This window comes from Eleginops maclovinus, chromosome 10 (genome assembly GCF_036324505.1).
Source record: "Eleginops maclovinus isolate JMC-PN-2008 ecotype Puerto Natales chromosome 10, JC_Emac_rtc_rv5, whole genome shotgun sequence".
In the NCBI taxonomy this organism is placed as follows: domain Eukaryota; kingdom Metazoa; phylum Chordata; class Actinopteri; order Perciformes; family Eleginopidae; genus Eleginops; species Eleginops maclovinus.
In genome coordinates this window covers 14,715,944-14,739,701 of record NC_086358.1, presented here as the reverse complement: position 1 = coordinate 14,739,701, position 23,758 = coordinate 14,715,944, and the positions used below count along the sequence as shown (strand labels likewise).

General features: G+C 41.0%; 1 protein-coding gene across 7 annotated transcripts in view; it reads left to right on the top strand.

Moving 5' to 3' along the window:
- thrab (thyroid hormone receptor alpha b) overlaps positions 1–19,202 on the top strand; it is a 134,750-nt gene extending 115,548 nt beyond the window's left edge. For all 7 annotated transcript variants that reach the window (XM_063893547.1, XM_063893543.1, XM_063893544.1 and 4 more), the window contains 3 exons: positions 1,130–1,276; positions 3,710–3,968; positions 4,605–19,202. In XM_063893547.1, the coding sequence (XP_063749617.1) occupies positions 1,130–1,276; positions 3,710–3,968; positions 4,605–4,855 (657 nt within the window). In that variant the 3' untranslated portion in view covers positions 4,856–19,202. The remainder of the gene's footprint in view (positions 1–1,129; positions 1,277–3,709; positions 3,969–4,604) is intronic.
- Positions 19,203–23,758: the final 4,556 nt, after the last annotated feature.

Sequence of the window (23,758 nt, the reverse complement as noted above, 5' to 3'; positions counted from 1 at the left end):
ATTTCGAGTTTCCATAATTTCTCAGCTGCACGGCAGAGGATTGGCTAACTGTGCGCTGATTCGCATAAAAGTGTCTCCCTCTGGATTGTGATTGATGGGTCATTGTGTGAGGTTATTATTCCTATAGTTTTATCTCAGCCCGGCCTCAATAAATGACTTCAGCCTTGACACATGCTTTATTCAGTGGCGCGTGAAACAATATTTTTCATAGTCACAACCTCCATCAACACAACTCTGTAAACATATGTATCACTGATCTGCAGTTCCGCACCGCAGTCCTCCTGTAAGTAAGCGCTGTCTGCCTGGTGACATGTCCCATTCCTCTCTCAGAGCACAATCTGCTGTCCTTATCTGGTAAATTGGTTTTAATTTGTCTCCCAGAGGCAAGCCAGCACTTTGTAGAAAGGATCAAAAGGCTATAAAACCATTTAAAAGTGTGTTGTTTCTGCTGCTATATGTTTCTTTAAGACCTACACCGCTCTTATTGATTCTTCTGTAATCATATTTTATTCTTTAATCCTGAAAACACACCCATACTCCCAACTGAAGTCTGTAATGTTCTCTATTGTCCTGTCATAGTGCTCTCTGCTTTATTCTGCAGAATCTATTAAAGCAAAATGACATTATTCTGTATCTACCTCCTTTTGATAGTTGGCCTGTCTTTGAAACCTATTACTGAATTTACTTTCTTACTCCTCCGTGGCGCTTAGCCCCAGGTCTGTTGGTTTCTATTCGAGACATGCATCTTTTAAAAGGTGTCTCTTATAGATTTTTGCATTTTATTTAAATAAAAAAGCTCATTAATAGCCTGAAACTGGTCACGGTTTCTGTAAGGAAATTTTGCATTTGTTGGGGCCTATTTTTAAGCAGTGGATTAATACACATTTTGGGGTCTAGTAAGTATTTGAGGTAAAATAAACTACAGTAATGTGCGTTCATCACCCATGTGTTTTAATAGGCTTCCAATGGAGGAAAAATATATAATCATACCATATTTATTAATTGGTTAATCAGTTATTATTTTTGCCTTTAGTTGTTTGTCAGTCCACCTTTAAATGTGTCTCTTCTGCTCATGTTTAATGAAGTCCAACTGTGCTTTAACCCTATTCATGTTTATGTTCCCTTACAGCCAGAAAAAATCGGCCAGTCCCCAGTTGCTCCCACGTCAGACGGAGACAAGGTGGACCTGGAGGCCTTCAGCGAGTTCACCAAGATCATCACTCCTGCCATCACTCGTGTCGTCGACTTTGCCAAAAAACTGCCCATGTTCTCTGAGGTAACTAATGGTTGATGGTGTAAAGGGGAAGACAAGGGCGAGAGTGGGAGTCTGACACATGCAACGAAAGATAACACACAGAAGACAAACCAGTGCTGTGATGGTGGAGGAGATGTGTGATTTAAGAGATCAATTAGTCTTGCAGTTATTCTATTTGAGGAGGACAACAACAGTAGGTTCCAGAGATACAGACACTATTAATGACTTATCAGTATAGGGAAGAAGACAAATGTTCGGAGAAAGGGTCAAAAAGATTTCACACATGCAATTATTTAAGAAATCTTCGCCATTTAAACCAAAACTGCAGCCCCAAAATGACCATTTGTTTATCATTAACTCACCCTTTGTTAGTTTAAGTGCTTGAATGTTATTGTATTTCTAGGGGCATGCCTCAACAGGGAACAAGGATTCCAAAAATGGTGAACACTCTTAATGAATAAAAAAAAAAATTTGTTTTTGAATTAATTGTGCTTTTCCTAGGGTTAGGGTTAGGGTTACTTAATTTCATCAAGACTTCTCTCACTTTTTTAAAGTTTCTCATTCACCATAAAGGCATGAGGTTAAAACAAAGTTTTCTTCAAGAATTCAAGGTAAGAAGGGGTTAGCAATGAGTAGCTGACATAAGGAAATGTTGCGCAACGTATTCTACTAATTTCAAAAAAGCAACGCAGGGATAAATATGCAGATCATTTACATGCCCTTTTTTGACTTGAACATAATGTCAAGAGCAGCCAGCAGTCCTGCTCCTGTTTGCGCTGCCTTAATTAGCAGCATGTTATCATGTTCCTTGTCTCTGCCGCTGATAATGAGACATCAGATTGGATAATTATCAGGGTCGCTGAGTTATTGTTTAGAGGGACGGAGGCACTGTGTGTGTGAGAAAGAATGGAAAACAGTTGTAACTGTAATCCATTTCTGCTTCTGAGAATATAAATCAGTGATGGTTTTAAAAGAAGGGGTCGTCACTTTTTTAATCAGCATATCTTAAAGTCATTCCCATTATCCTATTAAATAAAATGTTTCTATTGTGATGGATGCTGCTATTCAAATGAGAGCGTAAGATGGAATACATTTTTCCCCACTGCTGCTGGACAATCTATTAATTTTAGAGATGAAGAAACTAAACAGCAGCAGATAAGGATGCAGTAATAATATTCCAGACATTGGAGCAGATAATCAGTCACGTTTAATATGCTATCTTTTCTTCACAATATAATAGATTACATTATAAAAGGATCTGATGAAGGAGGTAGAGGGAGAGGACCTGTTTCGCTTCTATGAGATCTGTTCATGCCACTGCAGTAAATTACAGATAAGAATGCGCAGAAACACAGCCGCTGAAAATGAAGCGTGCCCTCCAGGTACACATTTACAAGACAAATCAGACAATTAATACCAATTAATCTGCTCAGCAGTCGAGATCAGTGAAATAAGAAACAAGCTTGCATTAGGTGAGATTTAATTCAGCGCAGCAGAGTCTTTAGATTTAATCAAATGGGTTTCAACTCAGAGATTCTAATATCCATGTAAATCAGGGTGTATTAGTCATAATCTGTGTTCATCAGGGGGAAAACATGTCTGCTTCTTTTCAACACATCTTCCCGTTCCTCCCATCTGTGCTTTCCTCACTTCTTTCTCTCCCTCTATCTAAAGTATTTCCTGCCGCACACAGCAGTATGTCTCAGTCCCAGCGTTTCTCATCCATCTCAAGTGAAGTCAAGTGTAGTAAATGAATAAGAAATACAAAAATGTGTGGTTTTGTTTTCTTTCTCTATTTGTGCAAGGCATTATTCTTGTCTTTTCATCCCTGGAGGGATTGTGTGTGTGCTTCAGTGTGTAATCATTCAACTGTGTTGTGTTGTAATCGAGGACGTTTTTTTAAGGAAAGTAATAAAGCTGGAGGGCAGGTTCGAATGACATCACTTTGTTGCTGGCGCTCCCAACACATTTTACGTGATAGGCTAAGGGGTGGGATATCTCTAAGCGCTTAACCAATCAACCACTCAGAGCAGACTGGGCTCTGGTTTCAGACAGAGGGTGAAAAGAGGTGCTGCAGCACAGGCAGTATAAGGAAAATAAATAGCTTTTTGAACATTAAAGCATGGAAACATGTCACAGTGGAGGCACAACATACAAATATAAACCTGAAAATGAACTTGATAAGGCCCATTTAAATAGTTTTGTGCTGCACAAAGGCAGATATAATTAGAGTTACTACAATGGCAGGATTGACCAAAAATAGATACCAAACCCCTGAATTATCCCCTCTTGTCTTCCTCCAAATTAACTGTTACTGTATGTAAAATGTTCTTTTTGTTCAAATCATCCACCAATATCTTAGTTTTTCACAGCCTCAAAATGCTAAAATGTGTCCATTATGCAAAGTCTTTAGTGATTTGATAACCTTGCATTAAACGTTACATTTCCCACCAGCTACCGTGTGAAGACCAGATCATCCTGTTGAAGGGCTGCTGCATGGAGATCATGTCGCTCCGAGCCGCCATGCGCTACGACCCTGAGAGTGAGACCCTGACGCTGAGCGGCGAGATGGCTGTGAAGCGTGAGCAGCTGAAGAACGGCGGGCTGGGCGTGGTGTCGGACGCCATCTTCGATCTGGGCAAGAGCCTGGCGCAGTTCAACCTTGACGACACGGAGGTGGCGCTGCTTCAGGCCGTGCTGCTCATGAGCTCAGGTTGACTTCTTCTCTAAAGCTTAAACCTCATGTCTGTGCCTCTCCTCCCTGCTCATAATACTCCAGGAGTTTGAGCCTAATGTAATGTAAATGTAAATCCTCAGTCTTCTGTGCCCTTGGAGACACATTTCCATGACAGTCCATATTCATTACCCGCTGCCTTACACCGCATATATCGTAAACCTTTTGTGAATCCAAATGTAATTATGGCCTGATGATTAAAGTCCCACATCTTCCAATCTTAAATCTCCTCCTAAATTTGATTAAAAACTCTTGGTTTGTTCACTAAAGGAACTCTACAACATGAGACTTTTGGGGGTTTTGGGACTGGTGTCACATAATGTGCTCAGGGTTTTTTTAAATAAAACAATGCAAATAAAGACAGGATATGTATTATGGTGGCCTCTTGCCAAAGAACCAATGTAATAATTCCCAGGATAGCACTTCGTTATTAGAAAGTAAGAATTAATATGAATTCAAGGTGCAAAGCCCCAATCAAGGCATTACAGTACTCCACCTTCCCAATGGAAATTGTTCCTTAAAAACAAATGAAAGTAGTCCTATTTCCATAATAAAATGATTATACACTAATTCCCACTCTCTCCTCCCCTCCCCATTGTCTCTTTCTGTCCCCAGATCGCTCTGGCCTGACCTGCATGGACAAAATCGAGAAGTGCCAGGAGACCTACCTGCTGGCGTTTGAGCACTACATCAACTACCGCAAGCACAACATTCCTCACTTCTGGCCGAAGCTCCTAATGAAGGTGACAGACCTGCGGATGATCGGGGCGTGCCATGCAAGCCGCTTCCTTCACATGAAGGTGGAGTGTCCCAACGAACTCTTTCCCCCGCTCTTCCTGGAGGTCTTCGAGGACCAGGAGGTGTGAAACACAATTGCCACCACACAAAGGGAAGAGGAAGTTGGGGCAAACTGGGAGATGGGAAGGGCCATCGTTCTTATAAGGAAAGGATGGAGGAAGAGTCCTCTCTGCAGGAATCTGCATTTCTCCGACATTGCATTTACAGATGTGGTTTAAAAACTGGAACCAACCAATACACAAACAACACACCAGCAACAGGAGAGTCAAGCAAACAGAGGGGTTTTGTTTTTTGAAAGCCCTCTCCTCCACCTCTTTTCTCCTCCTTTAACCCTATTTCAAAATCCGTGTGGGGGCCCTTCTGTCTGAGCATGATGTCTTATTTAGTAAGAGTTGTATCCATTTGCCAAGACACACACACACACACACACACACACACACACAGCCACACAGAGCCACAGCCTGTTCCACCTCAGTTCTTCAGAGCAGTGCTCTTTTCAGGGGTCCGTTACCCCTCTCTGGTTTTTTTTTAACGGTCACAGATTTACACACATTTTTGAAGCCCATGTTTCCAGCTGCCATGCTGGCAAGCACCTCTCAGTATTATTTCTGAATAAGTGTTAAGTCAGTTATTCTGAAAATATGGACAACGGTGACATTGATATTAATGCTCACAGTCATGCAGGCACATGCAGTCAGCAAACACTGCACAGTGAAATTTCAGCGATGCTTTAAGCATTACTTTGGTGTAAAATGGCTGCTGTACAGCAGAACTCAATCTGAGCCGTTACAGCTGTTTCTGGGTATCTAATTCGATCCCAGTGATACCGGTGCTATATTTATAAAAGGCTACTCCAGTTTTATGAAATTGTGTTGCCGGCCTTTGAAAAATAATGTGCAGAACATGGCTCCATATCTACCTTCATTTTTTTGTCATTGGACCGGCTCCTGTGACATACACACACTAACACATGCACACACACATTTGAGCAGATTTGCCTTGTCATTGGCCATGCTGCTTGTGCGAGAACCCTACTGGCTTTTAATGAAAGTTAAACCCTTCTCTCTCCAAGGAGTTACTGCATTGAAATAAAGAAGGGAGAAAAAAAGAATGAAAGAAAGGATGTGAGAGGAAGGAGGAGAAGAGATAGAGAGAGGAATCCAGATTTAATTGCTGGACAGTAGAGTCAGAGCCGGGGTCAGGAGTAAAACTCCCACACATAGCCTCCAAGGAGGTTTACAATAGCAGCAACCACCAGCGAGGCAGCAAAGCTCACTTTCGACAAACAAGCACACACACACACACACACACACACACACACACACACACACACACACACACACTCTCTTTTTCTCTCTGTATTTTTCTCACACACTCAGACACACATTAACATGAAAACACACATCACCTCAGAGTAACGTGAATGCCTCATTTTACTGTATGCACTGCACGTCAGTGACAATATACAGCCCTAACCTGCAGGGTTTGTTCAGAGTCCCCTCCTCACGGACTCAGCTCAGTGTGGCCCCTCCAGGCTTCCATACACATTTGCCTTGTTTTACCATGGGCATCACTGAGTGCAGGCAAATGCCAAGAAGGCTACCATTTACCTCAAAGTGGATACACCCCCAGGCTGGGGCGGCAGTACTGCCCCTGTGGTGTCAGGCACTACCTCACCTCTGTGGACACGGGGCGGCTGCCCACAGCCTACACACAGACATACACCATTTGAGTTGGCGCATGTGTAGGTTAACACAGAAATGTGCGTAATATTTAAGTAGGTGCACACTTAGTCAGGAAATGACAAAACACTCTCACACACACACACACACATCCTCAGTTCTATCACTTGGTTGAAATGAAATACCATTGAAGACAGGAGGGCCAGCCATCCCCCTGGATGACTCTACCGACTCCAGGGAATGGTACCCATTACATTTGGGTTATCTCTTTTTGTTATATGGGACCAAGTGTTGTCTTTTGGAATTTGGATTTACGCGTTTCTGTCAAAACCGAAGCCGACTCACAGGAGCGACGAAGTGTAGATGTGCAGCCCAGCTGACACCCATTTGCAACAGGATGGATAACGGAGAGTACCTGAAAACCCACGCCGGCCACACCTGCTGAATTAGCATGCAGAGAAAGGGCTGTTTGCTTCTGCATCATGGCTATCTTCCACAGTACACCTATGATGGCTGTCCTTGGATCTTGATAAATATTTTCTCTGAATTAAGCTTTCTTTCATGCATGGACAGTGCATTAGACGTAAAAAGGTAGAATGTTCTAAACCGAAATGAAGCTTCTTAAACTCAAAAGCTCTTTAAGTCTCATGCACTTTACCAATGCTCACCACTATAACGGTAATATCTCACGGCAAATATCCATGGCAGATATCATAGTGTATTCGCCAAAGCACCATTCACCAACGTTGATAGATTAGATAAAAGCCCATTCTGTTCATTCCAATTCTGGGGCCATGCCAAATCTAACTGGGTTTACCACTCTTACAAGAAGAGAATGAAAGAAAAGAGAGACTAAGAAAATCTATTTGATACTCAACGCCAAACAGTAGTTCATACTTGGCACTTGTACAGGATGGCTAATCTGAGCCCCTCGGGAGTACCTAAGCAGAGCAACATGTGGCAGGGATCATGGGTAATCGTCACAAATGGCCATGCCTCACTGCTTCGCCGTCTAGAGCAATGCTGGCAGACGAGAGAATCTGGAACGCCACCTTTGGGCAAAATGGTGGAGCCTGGTCTGACTCCCAGAAGAATCCCCTTCACAAGCATCATCCCCACTTTTAGAGATCCATTCCATGCCCTGCTTTACGCTAATCTAGCCTATGTCAATGTCCTCTCCGGAGCCTAGCCACCCCCCCAACATTATAACAGCCCCCACCTAGCCTGGCTGGTGGGAGTTTTGCACTACTGCAACGGTCCTCCTTCGGCCTCTTACTCATCAAACCAACACCTTGTTGGATTCCCCATTAGCGCCCCTCTCCAAAACTCCCGTCCTTTATGGTGCGTTTGGTGCGGGACACTACTGTGGAAGGTGAGTTTTGGTGGCTCTGTGTAACAGAGGCTGGCAGTTGCAGTGGGCTCAGTCCCAAACCTGACCCGTTGTCAGTATTAGAACAACAGCACTTGACCCTCACCCCTAAATCAACCCAACAAGCGGCAGAGAGAGATCCCTGCTGAGGAGGGCTGTGCACAGTAGCACTTATTAATTCTCCTTGTAGTATCCATTTCCCCGATTATCCTTCCTATAGAGTCAGCCCATTGACATTTCAAATTCAGAGCCCTCCTTTCAATCATCTTCTCTTCCCCTCTCCTCTTCCCGAAGCACCCGAGCTATTGTACGCACCCACCGCTGAGTGGGATGCAACCAGTTTGGCCCAGAATCATTGACACCAAACGGGATCCAGGCCTTTACCTTGTGAGACAAGGCCGGCCATATCTGCCCTTTAGAGTGGCGCCACCGAATGAATGTGAAAGGCAAAGCAGCAGCGATGGGGACGAGAGACTTGAGCGCGAGATTGTGAGGATGCGAGAGAAGAAAGTGTGGGACAGGAAACACAAAGATGAGGGCCCGACCCTCACTGCCATCATTGACATGGGAGACAGAGGGTGATGTGGTTGGACGATGTTAACGGACACTCGGAGGAAGGGGAGATGGCAGTGTTGGAATATGTAGCGTCTCCCTTTCTTTTCCCACAGCGACCACATATGAGCCCCCGCTCCCATGCCAGCTGACAACCCCAAATGTCCCCCTCAGCTCCCTCCAAAAGGATAACCTCCAACTGTCATGTGATGAGGATCAGAACGTGATCGCTCATTCCAGAGATGCAGGTTTGGAGTTCCAACACGTCTTTGTAAAAGAACTGAAAAAGAGAAAAAAAAACCTATTGATGTCCTTTGTTCTCGTGAGCTGACTGGGTATGTGTGTGTGACAGTAGGGGTTATAATGCTGCTTTACCTTCTGAGTCTGATTTAGATTAAGAAAAAAAGATATATGAAATGATATAAATCCACAAAACACAATGAAAAGAGATGACTTTTTAAAAAAGACTCCTGAACAAAATTATCGGAGGTTCTTTCATTTTATCATTGTTTTGTTATTTTTCTGTTTGTTTTTTGACGCTTAAACTGCTCTGTGTAAAAAAGGAAAAAAAACAGCTCTAGTCACTTTTTGACCATGCGTGCAGTGTAACATAGAAAATATTTCACTTCTTTTTCACATCTATACTTTGTGTTGATAAGCCAACTGATCTGTTTGTCTGTGTGTCTGTCCAGTTGTCCGTCCCCTTTTATCAGGAGGAATTTACAACCAACAAAACAGGAATTTCTTTTTTATATTTGTTCTTTTTTTATGAAATACAACTTTGGAAAAAAAAAAAAACACAAACAGGAAAAATAATGCAACAGAAACTGAAAATACAAAAAAAAAACAATCTTGTCATACCTCACACAACACGAAACTCAAAGGAACTTGGGAGGAGTCATATTTTGCAGGCACATGTGAAAGTTCAGAGATGCATATATAGATTTTAAAAAAAATGTATATGTTAAGATAATATGTGCTTGTGTGTACGCATCAGTAGAAGTTACAAAAGGACTCTTCCCTCAAGCTTTTGTGCTCTACCTTATTTGGTTGTGAGGCATTAGATACCATCAGCTAATGTGTAATTCTCCAACTTTAAAAGGCACAGTCTTTAGACAGTAAACCTAAAAATGTGAATGGCCCAGAGACTGAGGGACTAAGACTTTTGTAATGGCTGAGAGTTTTATGGTATTGAATGTAGCTGACAGGAGGGGGCTGGACCTGAGCCCGGCACCCACAACCCAACTTCCACACACCAGCAGAAACGATATTGGTGTCACATAGACGTTACGTACCAACAACAAAACTGAGAATATATATTGCCCATCTGCAAGGTGCAATACTATGTTGTGTATTTTTGTATGTTTTCTGTTTTTTGATTTTATTTTGATTTTGATTTACATTTTATTTTTGGCCATAACCAAGGATGTAAATACAAATACATACAACACTCGAGATTTATTGCAGCAAAGTAAATTTAACCTCGCCATCCCGCTCCTATGTAAGAGGGTAAAAAAAGCAAAGTGATGTGTAATGCTTCATACATTAGTGTGTGTGTGTGTGTGTGTGTGTGTGTGTGTGTGTGTGTGTGTGTGTGTGTGTGTGTGTGTGTGTGTGTGTGTGTGTGTGTGTGTGTGTGTGTGTGTGTGTGTGTGTGTGTGTGTGCGTGCGTGCGTGCGTGCGTGCGTGCGTGCGTGCACTCTCTCACATGTGCATGCTGATCCATATTCAGAAGTGCCCCGTGACATTAATCATGAACCCTGTGCCTCCTGTTGTTTGCAAAGAGATAGATTCGTACCCCTCATATTCTCACATCGACACGCCACACATGAATGCCTATAGTTATGTGTGTATGTGTGCGTGTTCTTTCTATGGAATCAGTTCTTCCAAACTGTTGATGTGTGTGTGGCCAGCAGCCGTAGTGGCTAAAGGTTTGCAGGGCAGTAAGGAGGGAGAGGGAGATAAATAGAACATAAGCAGGTTAATATTGAAATGATTGTCAGCTAACGTGGCTGCAAAACACACACATCAAGGTTGGAAAACGGCAAAATGGATTTCCCCATTCGTCCACCCTCCCATTGCCTCCCAGAAGCCAGCCTAAAAAATCTTGCTCAGCTTGTGATAAAAGGTAGTCATAAACCTGAACCAGGGACTATTAGAGGTTCCATTTATAGTTGTCATTTCATGTGTCTGTCATCCAGATAAAAATCCAGATTTAATACGCTGTTATTAACACTAAGCAACATATGTATCCCATAGTGGACAGATCATGTCCTTGTTTACGCAGGCTACATGCAATCTGGATCTGAAGCTCCTCAAAACATGAGAAGCTCTAGAGGCTTCATCTAGCTTTAGCTTACTGATGTAGTTACACTTTAGAGTGAAAATGACACATGCATTCAGACTTTAACACATCTGGCAAGAATGCATCTCCTAAATGGAAAGTTCAAACTAGCTGTTTTCATTTCTTATTGGCTAAAGCTAAAAGTATTTTTTGTCTATGATGACACCGAGGCTACCACAGATTGCATTAGCCGCACCACAACTTGCAGAGATTCAAGGCTGGCTCTGCGGAGGCCTCCAACTTCATCCCATCCATAAATATCATGATCCTGATTTATTCTCACATGTTGACACATTGGATAAGGGTGAAGATTGTCTGTGATGTTTTTTGGTTTCATGGTTGTGTTTGGTCCCCCCCCTCCCCCCATGCCAAATGTAGAGTTTGTCAAGACATGCAAGTAGCAAGATGTCTATGCAATCTCCCTCCTGCTCCCTCCAACAGACAAGCTCAACGTAACAACAGCGAGCCACTCTTGCTTGTAAAATTCGGCCTGGCTTGAATTCCAGATGTTCTTTACATCACCCAAAGACCCTCGCTACTTATATCAGCGGGGGTCTGGCCTACCTTGGTGAGCTGGCCTTTAGCCCAGCTGACTGCCTCTCTCCACGGTAGTCCGGGTCTCAGAGAACAAGTAGGAGGAGTACTGGGGATGTTGTGGAGAATAAGGATTCTACGGGATGTGCTGTTTATTTGTAAACTGCTCAGAAAGTGGTGTGTGTGCATTTATGTGTGTGTTGTTTGGAAGTTCGGGTACGTCTTATTGATGCGATGCTCTCACTGTTTGGTTGGTCCAACATAAAGGCCACATCGGCTCGAATTCCAAGATTTAGAAAAGCCCCTTAACTCTCTCGTCTGCAATATGTGTGTAAAGCTTTAACTTTTCTATCCTGCGACCAACGTAATGTAACGTTAAAGAGTGGGTGGTTGATGTCTATCAGTGGCAAAATAGCATAGCTAGGTTTACCTAATTTCCTCTACTTTTTTAGACATGAGGAAAGGATTTGGTCTGATTTGCAATCGAGAAAAAAATTCTACTTTCCCCTAATTGAGATGAACATCTACCACCTACTGACCCCCCCACTGAACTTGAGCACTTAACTAAAATGCACTTTGAATGGCCCAAACCAGTCCATGATACGTGGAAGAATCTTTGGAGATAATAATTGTGCTGACAGAAAAAAAAACTAAAATTGCACCGGCGCCAAATGCTTTTTGCACCGTTTATTGTTTTTAAAATGAGTTTAATCCGAAATTAGAGTTCCAGCCTTCAGGCACCTAATGACTAATTAGAAACTTTATGATTTACTTTTTTTATTGAAGTGCAATAAGCGAGTAAGTGAACCTTTTGGCGTATTTCTTGTCTCAGTAGATCTTTTTTATGTTTGTTGGAAAATAATAATCTCAAGATTGATTCTAAAATGTGGCCACCCAGGAGAGCATCAGCTTAGACCCGCTCCACACATACAAACACACACACATGCACATACACAAACACTGACCACTTGTTGTGACTGGGTAAAGGAAGCTATTGAAGGATTCTCTCAGGTAAAAGAACATTTTCTAATAAATGATGATGAACCTTAGATGAAAAACATTGTTAGCTCCTCTTTTTTTGTCTTCTCAGTTTACAATCAGCAATGTACCTTTTTTGCTGTTCTGTGTTCGGTCAAGATGGAAATGGTATAGACATCCAGGTTTCAAGGATTTGGGTCTTGGGTCCAACTCAATTACAAAAGATCATTGTTTTCTTACCTTAATGAAAACACATTTCCTAATGTGTGGAGGTGGGACAGTGTGTTCTCTCTTGTTTGTTTGAGAGTGGGAGTTGTTTGCTTCTGTTTTGTGCTGCGCCATATGGAGCCCCATTCCTGCCAGGAAAAGAAACGTGAATTTAATTTATGTAGCCCAATCTCCATTTTAAAAGGTAAAAATGGAATGGAAATGGAATAAAGTTCCCTCTATATTTACTGACAGACATGCAATATATGCCATGTGTACAGAATAACCAACATAGTAAATTTATACCATGGTCTGAGAAGACAAAAATAATGGGTATATTTTTATGTGAAGAATATGGCTCTTAAAACAACTTCCAGATGTTACCAAGCAGATAAGACCAGCAGGGAACAATTTCAAGAACAACAGTGCAGCACTAACGCCCTATCTCGCAACTTTTAGAAAAGGGAAACATAAATCAGTGTGTTTCTGCACCCTAATTTGGATCGGCTCGAACATAATGGACTCTTCCTTGGCCAATGCTTAACCCTTACAGTCATTTCTCTGTAATAAAAAAAAAAGACAACCAAATTGTAATTTGATGGGCGACATTTGAAGAACTGAGGCGAAAACATAACATCCTATGCAGAGGTAATGAGGCAACGACAGCCAGGGGAGACAGAAAAGGTCACCGGATGGCTGACGGTTCAGCACAGGGAAGCCAGAGAGAGAGAAGGACAGGCGCACAGTTGGGACGTGTCTGTGCTTTAGGGTTTAAAGATAAATGGTTTTAACAAAGTGTACTGTATTCTGATCGGTAGCATGAACAAAAATATCTTTGCAAAGGTAACAGTACAAGTGGAAATTGGTCGCCACTCTGACCCTCCTACTTTTCAATATTTGTATGGGAATTTCTTTTCTGTCTTATCAGATTTTCTATTAGGCTACTAGGGCCTTATTCTGTAAATATTGAAATCACCAATTGTTTAATATCTCATTAGACAAAGTCACAAGGCCTGAGGTTATGTCTCCAATTTTTTTCTTTAATTGGAAATAAGGGCCCAAAAGTTAAAATCAATGGAGTCTGGACAAAAAGGTAACAGTGCTGGCGATGCTAATCTAACAACGAGAGTTATCAAGTCCCCTATTATTATAAAAATTCAACCTACGGTGTTAGCAACTGTCGTAAACCACTTCGCAGTACAGAGAAATGACTGCAGAGCCACCACACAACAAGTTGCTTCCTTTTGCTAAACCTACTCAGCCAGCCTCAACAGGAATAAACATAAACTGCAGACACAATGCTAATTCTATCGCTAACCTGCTATCAAGCACAGGTATGAAGCTATTTGAAGTGCCTTGAAATATAAGGTAACATCAGTAAAGATGAGCTTTTTTAAACTGAGGAACTGATTTCTCCCGAAAAGACACCCTATACCCAGTGGATGACTAGAGGATACATTTGTTAGCTAGGCTAGTGTAAAAAAGTCAATTTAAATTCTATGGCTAAAGTGTATTCATGAATCAACATTTAAAAAAATCAAGCTGACATTTTGGTCAGTAGTTCACACACTCATTAAGATGACTTTTTACCTCATAATTTCGATTAAAAAGTTAAGATGTATTATTGAAGGCAATTATTTTGACCTACAGAATCCAGAATTATATAGTCATAATTTTGATTTTAAAAATTACAATCAAAATGTTGATTATCTGTGAGTATTTTCTAATCTCTGAATTCTGTTCTATGAATGACTTGATATGACATCATCTGGATTTAAAACGTTTTGGTTTTTTTCTTACTTTGAGTTATATAATTATATTTATTTCTAGCATCCCCAACCTTTCCTATTCCAGGCAGAAATGGGCTTCGATAGCACAGCAGGAAGTTATTCAGCGGACCTATTTCAAATCACATTATGACTTTTCTCAGAAACACGTGCCATAGTGTTCAGAAGTAAACTCAGCCCTTCCTGTCAGTAGTAGTCCAGACTTTGCACTTTTTCCCTCTGCGATCAAAGTGCCAGCAGCAATATCCAGCTCCCCCTCCCCCCAGTTGGTTCATGGTGTACATACAACTGTACTTGGCTTTCCTCCAAGCTGCGCACCATCCACCCTTGAGGGGGTTTTGGGGGGGGGGGGGGCTGGCTTTGTTCCTCCATCCACAGGCCTGTTCTATTTCAGTGTGCTTACTGTTAAGCTTTGTGATGTACAGAAAGGTTAGCATGGCTAAAACCAAGGCTGTGCATGTTTATAGGTGTGTGCATGTGAATGCCAGCATCCATGCTCATGTGAGAGAACTGTCTTTAGTGTGTGAACTTTGGTATGAACATCCTGCTATCAGATCAACATTCTCGTTCCCTTCCGAATCCCCAAAAGCACCTTTTTAGGCCGTGGTACATGACAGAAGTCTGTAAAACAGAGTCCTGTCACAGACGTGTATTATTTCCTTTGAAGAATGTAACTAAAATTGTGTTCATCGGGATAAAAGATAGGTGAAAGAAGGGGGTTTGAAGCCATTTATATACAGTATGAGGGAGGTGGGGTTGCAGGACATGAAAACTGAATTGCAAGAGCGGAATATTTCAAAATAAAAGCTGCAGGAATTCCCACAATCAAAAGTTTCACTGCACAACGGATCAGATAACGCCGCGCCTGCAGTTTCAGGCTTTATCATTTTGTTTCTCTTTCCATATGATGGCCTTATTGATTGCTTTTGTATCCGTCCTCCTCTATGATATTGTTCTACAGCTTGGATCATAGGGCACCGGAGGATTTATTATGAAGTCTTGCACGTAGAAAACCCACGTTATGTAGTTGGATCTCTGGTAAAGAGTGTATTGGTGTGGTGGGTGGTAGCAGTTTAGGACTCCAGAGAGTGATTCTTAGGTTATCATGACACACAATATGTAATGGCTGAGTATAAGCCAATACTCTTTGTGGCCATTACAGTTCAGTAGAGAATATTTAAGCCTTCATGAGCTGAATAATGTAATTAAAGTGCCACATTGGGTTACTGGGCTTGCTATCAACATCAGGTGCACGTTCAGACTGTTGTCATTTAAGATGTGACTGTTAAAATACTGATGGGCAGTCAACACATCTGTGTTAATGGCTGAGCAGGAGGCATTGTGTAAATAGAAAGTTGTTATGATCATGATGACATTCCTTTCCTTTTCCAATGGCACATGGAGCTCCTTTCACTGCACCACAATCTCGCCACTAGATATTACGAATAGCTTTGAGCGGACACGATCACGGTCCTATTGCCTAGTACACCAAATCCCAAGATGGAACTAAAAGCACTTATAGGTGGTGTTGCAGCGGTTTTGTGCTGCTCGGACGATCTAAAAGGAAATTTATAGTCATGGAGATATTTTTGTAAACGGGTGGGAAATCATATGCCTAGACAGCTAAGAATGTACACAAATTAGCTCATATATAATTAGTCTATTAATCAGGAATATAGATCAGAGATTAGATAAATGATGTGAAGTGTAATGTAGTTTGGGGAGATGCTTATGAGGAAAATATGCAATGTTTGTCAGGTTGAGAAAAAAAGGCTTTGACTTGCTCAGGTTTGAAAAACCGGCCTCAAAGGGTGCTTTCCGTCCTTCCTCCTCCCTCCTCTCTTGGTCCAACACGTCTACTTTGTCGGTTCCGTCAAACACCCTCAGAGCACATACACTATCTGCTCTCACTGTTGTATGCAAAACCAGAGGAAATACTTTGCTAACTTTTAAACCTGAAGAAAGGGATCAACTTCGAAACAGTTTTCCACTCTGTAGCAGGTCCAAGCCACTTTTATACAGCACCAGCAAAATCACCAATAACCACCTCTTTGAAACCACTGGGAACATTTTCTTTACTGTACCAACTCTTTGCTCACATTGTTTACAACAGAAAAGACTCAGTGTCACATGTACAGAAAGCTTGGCATGCTTATAGTATGGTGTTAAAAACATTTAGCACAAATGCGCTATGCTTCAAAGTGGTTTCCTCAACAGCAGGATCAGTGTTTCGCTAAAAAGCAGATACCTGGTAGATGCAACAAGTTCTACGTTCTGGTGCTGGTAGATGTTTCCATGTCAGACTTTATTTATAGGTGGAGTAATGATGTACAAGTGTCTATGAACTGTCTATGTGTCTGTATTCACTATTCTACAATCCACTGTCCTAGTAGATAGTCTCAAATTGAAACATTATAATGATAAATCAAGAAAAAGTAAAGGTCTTTTATGTAGATATGAATTAATGGTAAGCATCAACAGGACTTTACTTTGTCTTTATTTAACACAAAGATGCTAGTTTTCAGGACTGGAAAATGCATTTAAAAAACTTTTTGCAAACGTGTGTTTCGATATTTCAGCAAATTCAATAGAAGCATGCTGAAGAGCAACATCTGCACTCTCGGGGTTATGTTTTGATTTGAATTTTCTTTGTCTTTTTTCTCTTGGATCTTCTCAAGGACCTTGTTCAAGCCTGCTCAGTATATATGTGACTATTCAAACATACTATAACTCTATGACTTCAAACCAGCAGAAAATGTTTTACAAAACCTACGGAAAAATAAAGTAAATGTGCAAATGAGCTATAAACAACCTTCACATTCAGCTTATACAACTACCTTTTTTACTTTTGTATCACTCCTTCAAGAGTCCCTTGCTTCACTGTGACTACAGAGGCTGCTGGGAAAACTTTGATGTGTTATTCAGACACTCAGGGGTCACGACCTGTCCGGTCAGGATCAGGGTTAGGAAGGTGCCAAAGACAGGATGTGAAGGGGTTTTGTCAGTTTACCTGTTGTCACAGCCCTCAATGCAAACAATAAAGCAGGCGATTCCTATTATCTCTCCAGAAAACTAAAAATAAGTTTGTCACTGATCTCGACCCTCCCCACCCGGGCAATTAAGGCTCCGCAAATTACAGTCAAAAGCAATGTTAGTGACTCAAGGTGGAAAAAATATGTATATCATAAATTACCTTTACTGAGAAAAATGTCCTTCTAAGTTCATATAGGCCATGTAATATCGGCATTAGCAAAAGTAAAAAAGCGACAAAATAACAAAGAAAGGGGACTAATGTTGGCTGTCAAGAAGTCAATGTGTTTTCCTAACCACGTTTAATATCAAGTACAGATGTGAAGAAGAAAACAACAGCAGTGTTAAAAGAATGCCTACTGAAGATAATGTAAATATGTTTATCACATTACATCAAAAAACTAAATGCTGTACAACTTAAGTAAGGACTTCTGTCTGAAAGAGAATGACACCTCCTAAAGAGCATGTTTTTCATTCATTCATAATGTACAATAAAACAGCCAAAGCTTTGGACATTATCTCCTTTCCTTTTGGTCTATGCTAAAAGAGATTTTAGGCAATGAAAAAAACATTTATCCAAGTATCAAAAAGACATTAGAAATACTTTTACAGGACACCTGAGACTAGAACAAGGTAGATAGTGATTTTTTTAGCACATAAAACATTTTTTATTTTTTTATTTTGTAAACTATCCCAGAGTCTAGAAAAAAGATTGCCTAATAACTTTCATTCAATATCAGATATCTGATTTAGGGGATTTCTTGGTCAGAGTGAAATATATTGTTATTATTTTTTGCCATGACCTAGTTTTACCATCTTATAAGTCACTAACAGGATTGCATATTATGTCTAGATTTGTGTGTATCACAGTCCGGGATACTAAACGGAGATTTCTAGAGAGAATGAGAAGTGAATACAAATCTAGAGTAAAATAAGAAACTGCGCTGGTAATGTATAACAGAGTTTGCAGAAACATCCTGGGCTATAGTCTATTACTGAACAGTGAACAAAAGACACAGTACACAGGGAAACACATGGCCATTCACTGTACTCATAGTAGAGATCTCTCCTTCTGTCTCTATCCAGAGGTGCCCGATATTTATATATTTTCTGAGTAATACAAAAGAGTAGCAGAAATTATTTAAAGTTTATCCAGTTTCTGTGCCTGATCATGTACAATAAATGGCTACAATACTACAAACCCCGGCCTCCTGGTGTCTGGTGCAGGTTAACCCAGACAAAAAGAAGAATCTGAAAATATAATATATATTATATTATTCCTGATATGTCTGTTTTCTTTCTTTGTTTGACTCTCAGTAGACGTCCCTGTTCAGTCATGCAAAACAAGGAACAATATTTAGGATTCATTTCCATCGTGAAAGGACATACAGTCGAGCTTTAAGCACCGCTCCGGGCTAAAAAAAACACTGTCCACTGCTTCAACAACACACACACACGCAGGAAACCTCCGAATATCTACTGTGATCTCCTCTCACACCACCCACACCTCCATCACACCACACCCTCTCTCACCTGGACCTGTCCACCCCGGTCATTACCCAACCCCCTGCTGTTCCCTAGCACCCCACCCTCCCCCTTTTCCTCCTCCTCCCAACAAGAGTCCAGTGGGTGGTGTGATGTCAGGTTTTTGTGGTGGGCTGCTTACGACAGGTCCAGACAATCAGCGTGTTTGTAAATGTCAATGTGTGATTTTCAAATCTTTGTTTATGGTCAGGGTTTTAAAGGAAGATATTTTTATGGTAATTGTCGCTGGTCTATTTTACTATATATTTATGTAATAAATATGTGACTAAATTGACATCTCACTGGCTGTTTGGGCTGTTATTGGCTCTCAGTTCTTCAACCGGATACATCATGTGCTGGAGGGTTTTCATTAATGGACTAATAAATTAAACCCACGGAAAAAAACAACCTTTTGTTATCACCTCATTGTCTCTGTTTTATAAAGTTGTATTAAATAGTTTTTGTTGACGGATGAAGTCACTGTACATGGGAATAAAAAAGAAATGGCTCTATCATGACTGAATCCAGATTGATGAAATTGAAGATAATGTGCTGGATTTATTGTAAATAAGAAAATCCTGTTTCGTGGTATGCATCATAACAAGTTAACTGTGTCAAATCATCATTTGGCCAATATAAAAGATGCATTATCTCTGCACTAACACTTTAAAACTCTCCTGAAGCATGTTTCAGTAATAATAGATGAAAATGCTAATGTCCCCCATGTAGCATAATCCAAGATGAGCTCTGAATCCTATTTGCATTGGGCCAGCAATGTTTGCCGCAGATATGCACCTCCATTTGGTGAAAAATATTTGCATAATTTGAAAAACAATGCTCTACAGTAGCGGCAACAGAAGGATGTAGAGTCGCTGGGCTGGAATAATGGCTAAATGAGAAGAAAACAAGGTTTGTCTGGTCACATCAGTGTCGGGGTGGAGAGAGGCCGCTGGCAGCACTGCTCAGTTCATCAGCCCATCCTGTCAGACTTATTGACAGATCAAATCAAATGTCTCAGAGGGCCCTGACGTTCCCCTGTGAGAGACAGCTGGTCGTGAGGCTATGCCTGCTGCTAGTTCCTCAACCAAAAAGATTTGTCGTCACAGATGGGAAAGCTGTTGGCCCCAAAAAATCTGTGTGCGGATGTGTTGTCACCCCTCAGTGAGCTCCAGAATGTTCTTTCACTCTGGAATAAAAATCCAAATTATTGCACCTACCTTGTAAATCCTCATGTCATGGGTGTATGATCCCAGCTTTTTCTGCGAGTCGGGGCAATTTGGATTAGCAACCAAGCAGTGCAGCAAATGTGTGAAAAGCCTGTCATCAGCTGTGATGTGGCAACTTAAACCATATATTATTACTCCAGAGATGTAATATGTCTATGAGGCAAAAAATGTACCACGAAAAATGGGATTTAATATCGAAGAGTTTTTATTTAGTGGTTTCTTGTGATTACAAGGATCATAGTTGGGGTCTGACCTGTGACACAAGGCAGTGTAGAGGATATGGAGCAAAGGTCTCCAGTGATGAGGCAGGCTGTAAAGGGTCACATGAGGGTGATGGGACCAGTCTGACAGTGTATCACCATCTGGTGGTGAAACGATAAAGATAGTAAAATGTGAACTTTCAATAACTTTAAAACAAGCAGCTATGATTAAACTGTGTGCAGCAGAGTACAAGATTATAAATGAATATCTGCAGAAAAGTAATGTATAAGAGTAACTCTTATACATTGCAAATATGATTTAAATAGTAGAAAAATAATACAAAAATCTGAGGGGATACACGGTATGCCCATGAACTCCAGTGGACAAAAAATAAGTATTCTACTGACCCAAACATTTTATTTAATGTAATGAATAAGAGTGTTTTTTGATTCATTTTTTGAAGCTACCTGCTTCTTTGGGAAACAGCGCTGATGAGACTGAAACAAATTAGAAGCAGGCCGTAGAACAAAAATAATGAGCTAAAAGACACTAAATCGCTCATAGTCAACTCATAATGCTGCATATAGTCATTTTTAAGCAGTGTTGACATACAAATATTAATAAGTGCAGTTATAAAGATTAGAAATTCTTAATTAACACATAAACTTAACTTTTACTTAAATTCAGCAACCTTCCCTCGTGCAGACGTGCAGGAAAAAGTTTTCTTTGAGGTACACACAGGGTGAGCCTTTGATACACCAATGATCATTTTGTGGCTGAAGTTCTACTTCGACAGCATGGTTATAAAGGTTATTCACTCAACTGTACAGTACATAAAGAATAGCTGTTGCGGTCCACCGGTGAAAGGGCCACTCGGACTCCTACAGAGAAGTGTAATTGGGTGTACTTCAGTGAAGCAGGTGATGTGAATGACTTGATGGTGGCACTTCCTGAAGAACACAGGGTTTTCTTATAAACTTTGTGTGGGCAGGGTGGCTCTTTTCACATGAAGTCCACCATGTGGGTGGAAGCTGTTGTGGGGGCTGTGATCTCACAAAGGCAGCTTTTCCGCCAACCAATCCCTCGCTAGCTGTCTGGACGATAGCCCAGCCCCCTTGGATCGCTCTCCTCCTTTCCTCCCTGTCTCATGTGTGTGTCATGCGCACACCCCCTCTCCCTCTCTCACATGCACACACTTCATGCTCCGTCATGGCAGGAATTTTCCACTCAGCAGCAGGAGAACATTGCAGCCAGCTGTGCTGTCAATTTCAGTAAATGCTCGAATCTCGAGGACTGTTTGAAGACACCCTTTTCCTTCCAACCCTGGCTTTTCTCACATGCATAGCTACACAAATGCACACAAAAGTACATCTTGTTCTGCCAGGACGTTCGTTTTATGAAACCCAGTTTATTTTCTATTCTATAACAACAACAAAAAAGAACTTCAGGCAAACATGAACATATGTGTTTACCAAGACAGTGGAGCAGAAGAATGCAAATCCAAGTACTGGGGCCCAAGGGAGGCAGAACGGCCTACTAATACCTCCCCCCATGTCTCCCTCTCTCTGTCTCTTTCTAAAGAATCCAACATGGGTAAGCTCCAGCAGTAGTTCTCATTTTCCTTTCTCGTCTCTATTTCTCATTCTGTCTAATCCTCACAGTCTCCCCCTCTTTTGTTTCATCACTGCACGCCAAAGAACACCAAGGACAGCCACGCACATGTAGCATGTGCTCTGTATGCATTAGAGGCCTCTTATGTAAGCATGAGCCCACCCCCCTCCCCTTCCCGTTGGCCATACATTTCCCTCCCTCATTTAAATCAGGTCAGGTGAGGACGGCACAGTGAAGGGACTGCCCTGAAACGGCCCCGCCTGTGAAAATGTACACATGATCCTGGAAGCCTACACCACACAGGGGAGGCAGAAGGAAAGAGTGCAGGGCTGTTTGAGGAACATTTCTCATAAACATTGGCTGGATACTTAGCAACGTGCGTAATTGTAAAAGAGAAAAAATAAATAGATTCTATATGAATCATTGGAGCCCTAATCTAATGTAGCAGCATGGCGCCACCTGTTTCAACATCACGATGGTGCTGATTACCTAATATTATGAAAAGGACATTTGTCCAAATACACAATGTGGCCATAAATATGTGGACACTGCTGAGCTTTTAAAAAATGTTTTGGGCTGGGTTCCTTAACAACATTTAGGTATTTTTTAACGAATACTCTCAACATTTTCTGATAAATATTTGGAGCTAGTGCAAGTGGTTGTCTTTGCTTACCATAAAGACTGAAAGCAGGGGAAAGCAGTTAACCTGGCTCTCCAGGGTTTAGAACTACGCAATAGTTTAGGGTCAGATTTCACCTGTTTGTGTACAATACACACATGTATTGTACACAAGCACAAAGCCAGGCCGAGAAGTGGTGTGTTTGTGATGGTGTGTAGGAACTTGGATGCCCCACACACAGACCTGACCTTAACCCCATACCATTTTAAACATGAACCTGATCCCAGCCTGACCTGATCCCCATATATCAGTGTTGAACCTCACAATGAGATTGTATGATTGGTGGTTTTAAAATGGTATACAGTATGAGGGTAATGTGTAGAAGAATACGTTTCAGATTGTTTACTTGTGTTGTATACCACACTGTTAAAGTACTCTTTTATTCTGTAAGGCCAGTATTAATGATGACTAAGTATTAGCATCATTTGTACTGACATCCTTGTAAGTACAGCGAGTAAAAGTACTTCTTTTGCAAAATGGCTCCTTTTAGAACAAGAAACTTTGTATGTTTGGATTATAATTATTGGCATATTAATGTATTTAGCTGCATCTATAACAAATCATTATAATGTATTCATTAAGAGCATATTTGTATTACTAATGTGAAGATGCAAAATAACTACAAACTATAGTTTTCAGACAAAACACGGATAGTAAAATGCATAGAATTGAAAGACTCAAGTGAATCACAAGTAGGCTATCTCAAAAGTGTAGTTACTTTTCTCATATGAATATTGGCAGAAAATAATTTGAGGTAATATTTATGCAAACTGTGTTTTTTATAATGATTTATAGAGGGAAAACATGTTCTTTAATGGTAGGCAAAACATAAATGTCCAATAGCAAAACCGCTCTAGGATGTACTTTTGAGAGCGCAAGGGGGAGAAATACTTGGAAGATGAAAAATACATGTACTTAGAAAAGATCATGTGGCACTTCCAAGTAAAGCCTCCTCATGGGATGTATGCTTCTTTAAGAGAAACCATTACTTTCTGAGTCAACAGGAAGACATACAAATGTAAACTGTGTCCTTTCAAAGATGCATGAGTGGGAATGTGAGAGATGACAAGCAAGTGAAGCAAAAATAATTAGAAGAGATTACAGGAGTTCAGTGCTTATCTAGTGTAACATACTGTAGCATGACACTTGCAGACATAATCTCATAGGTTAACTCCTTCTTTGGAGCATGCAAGAGCATGAAGTCATGCAAGAACTTCTAAGGGTTTTCTAGATCAGGAATTAAGCAG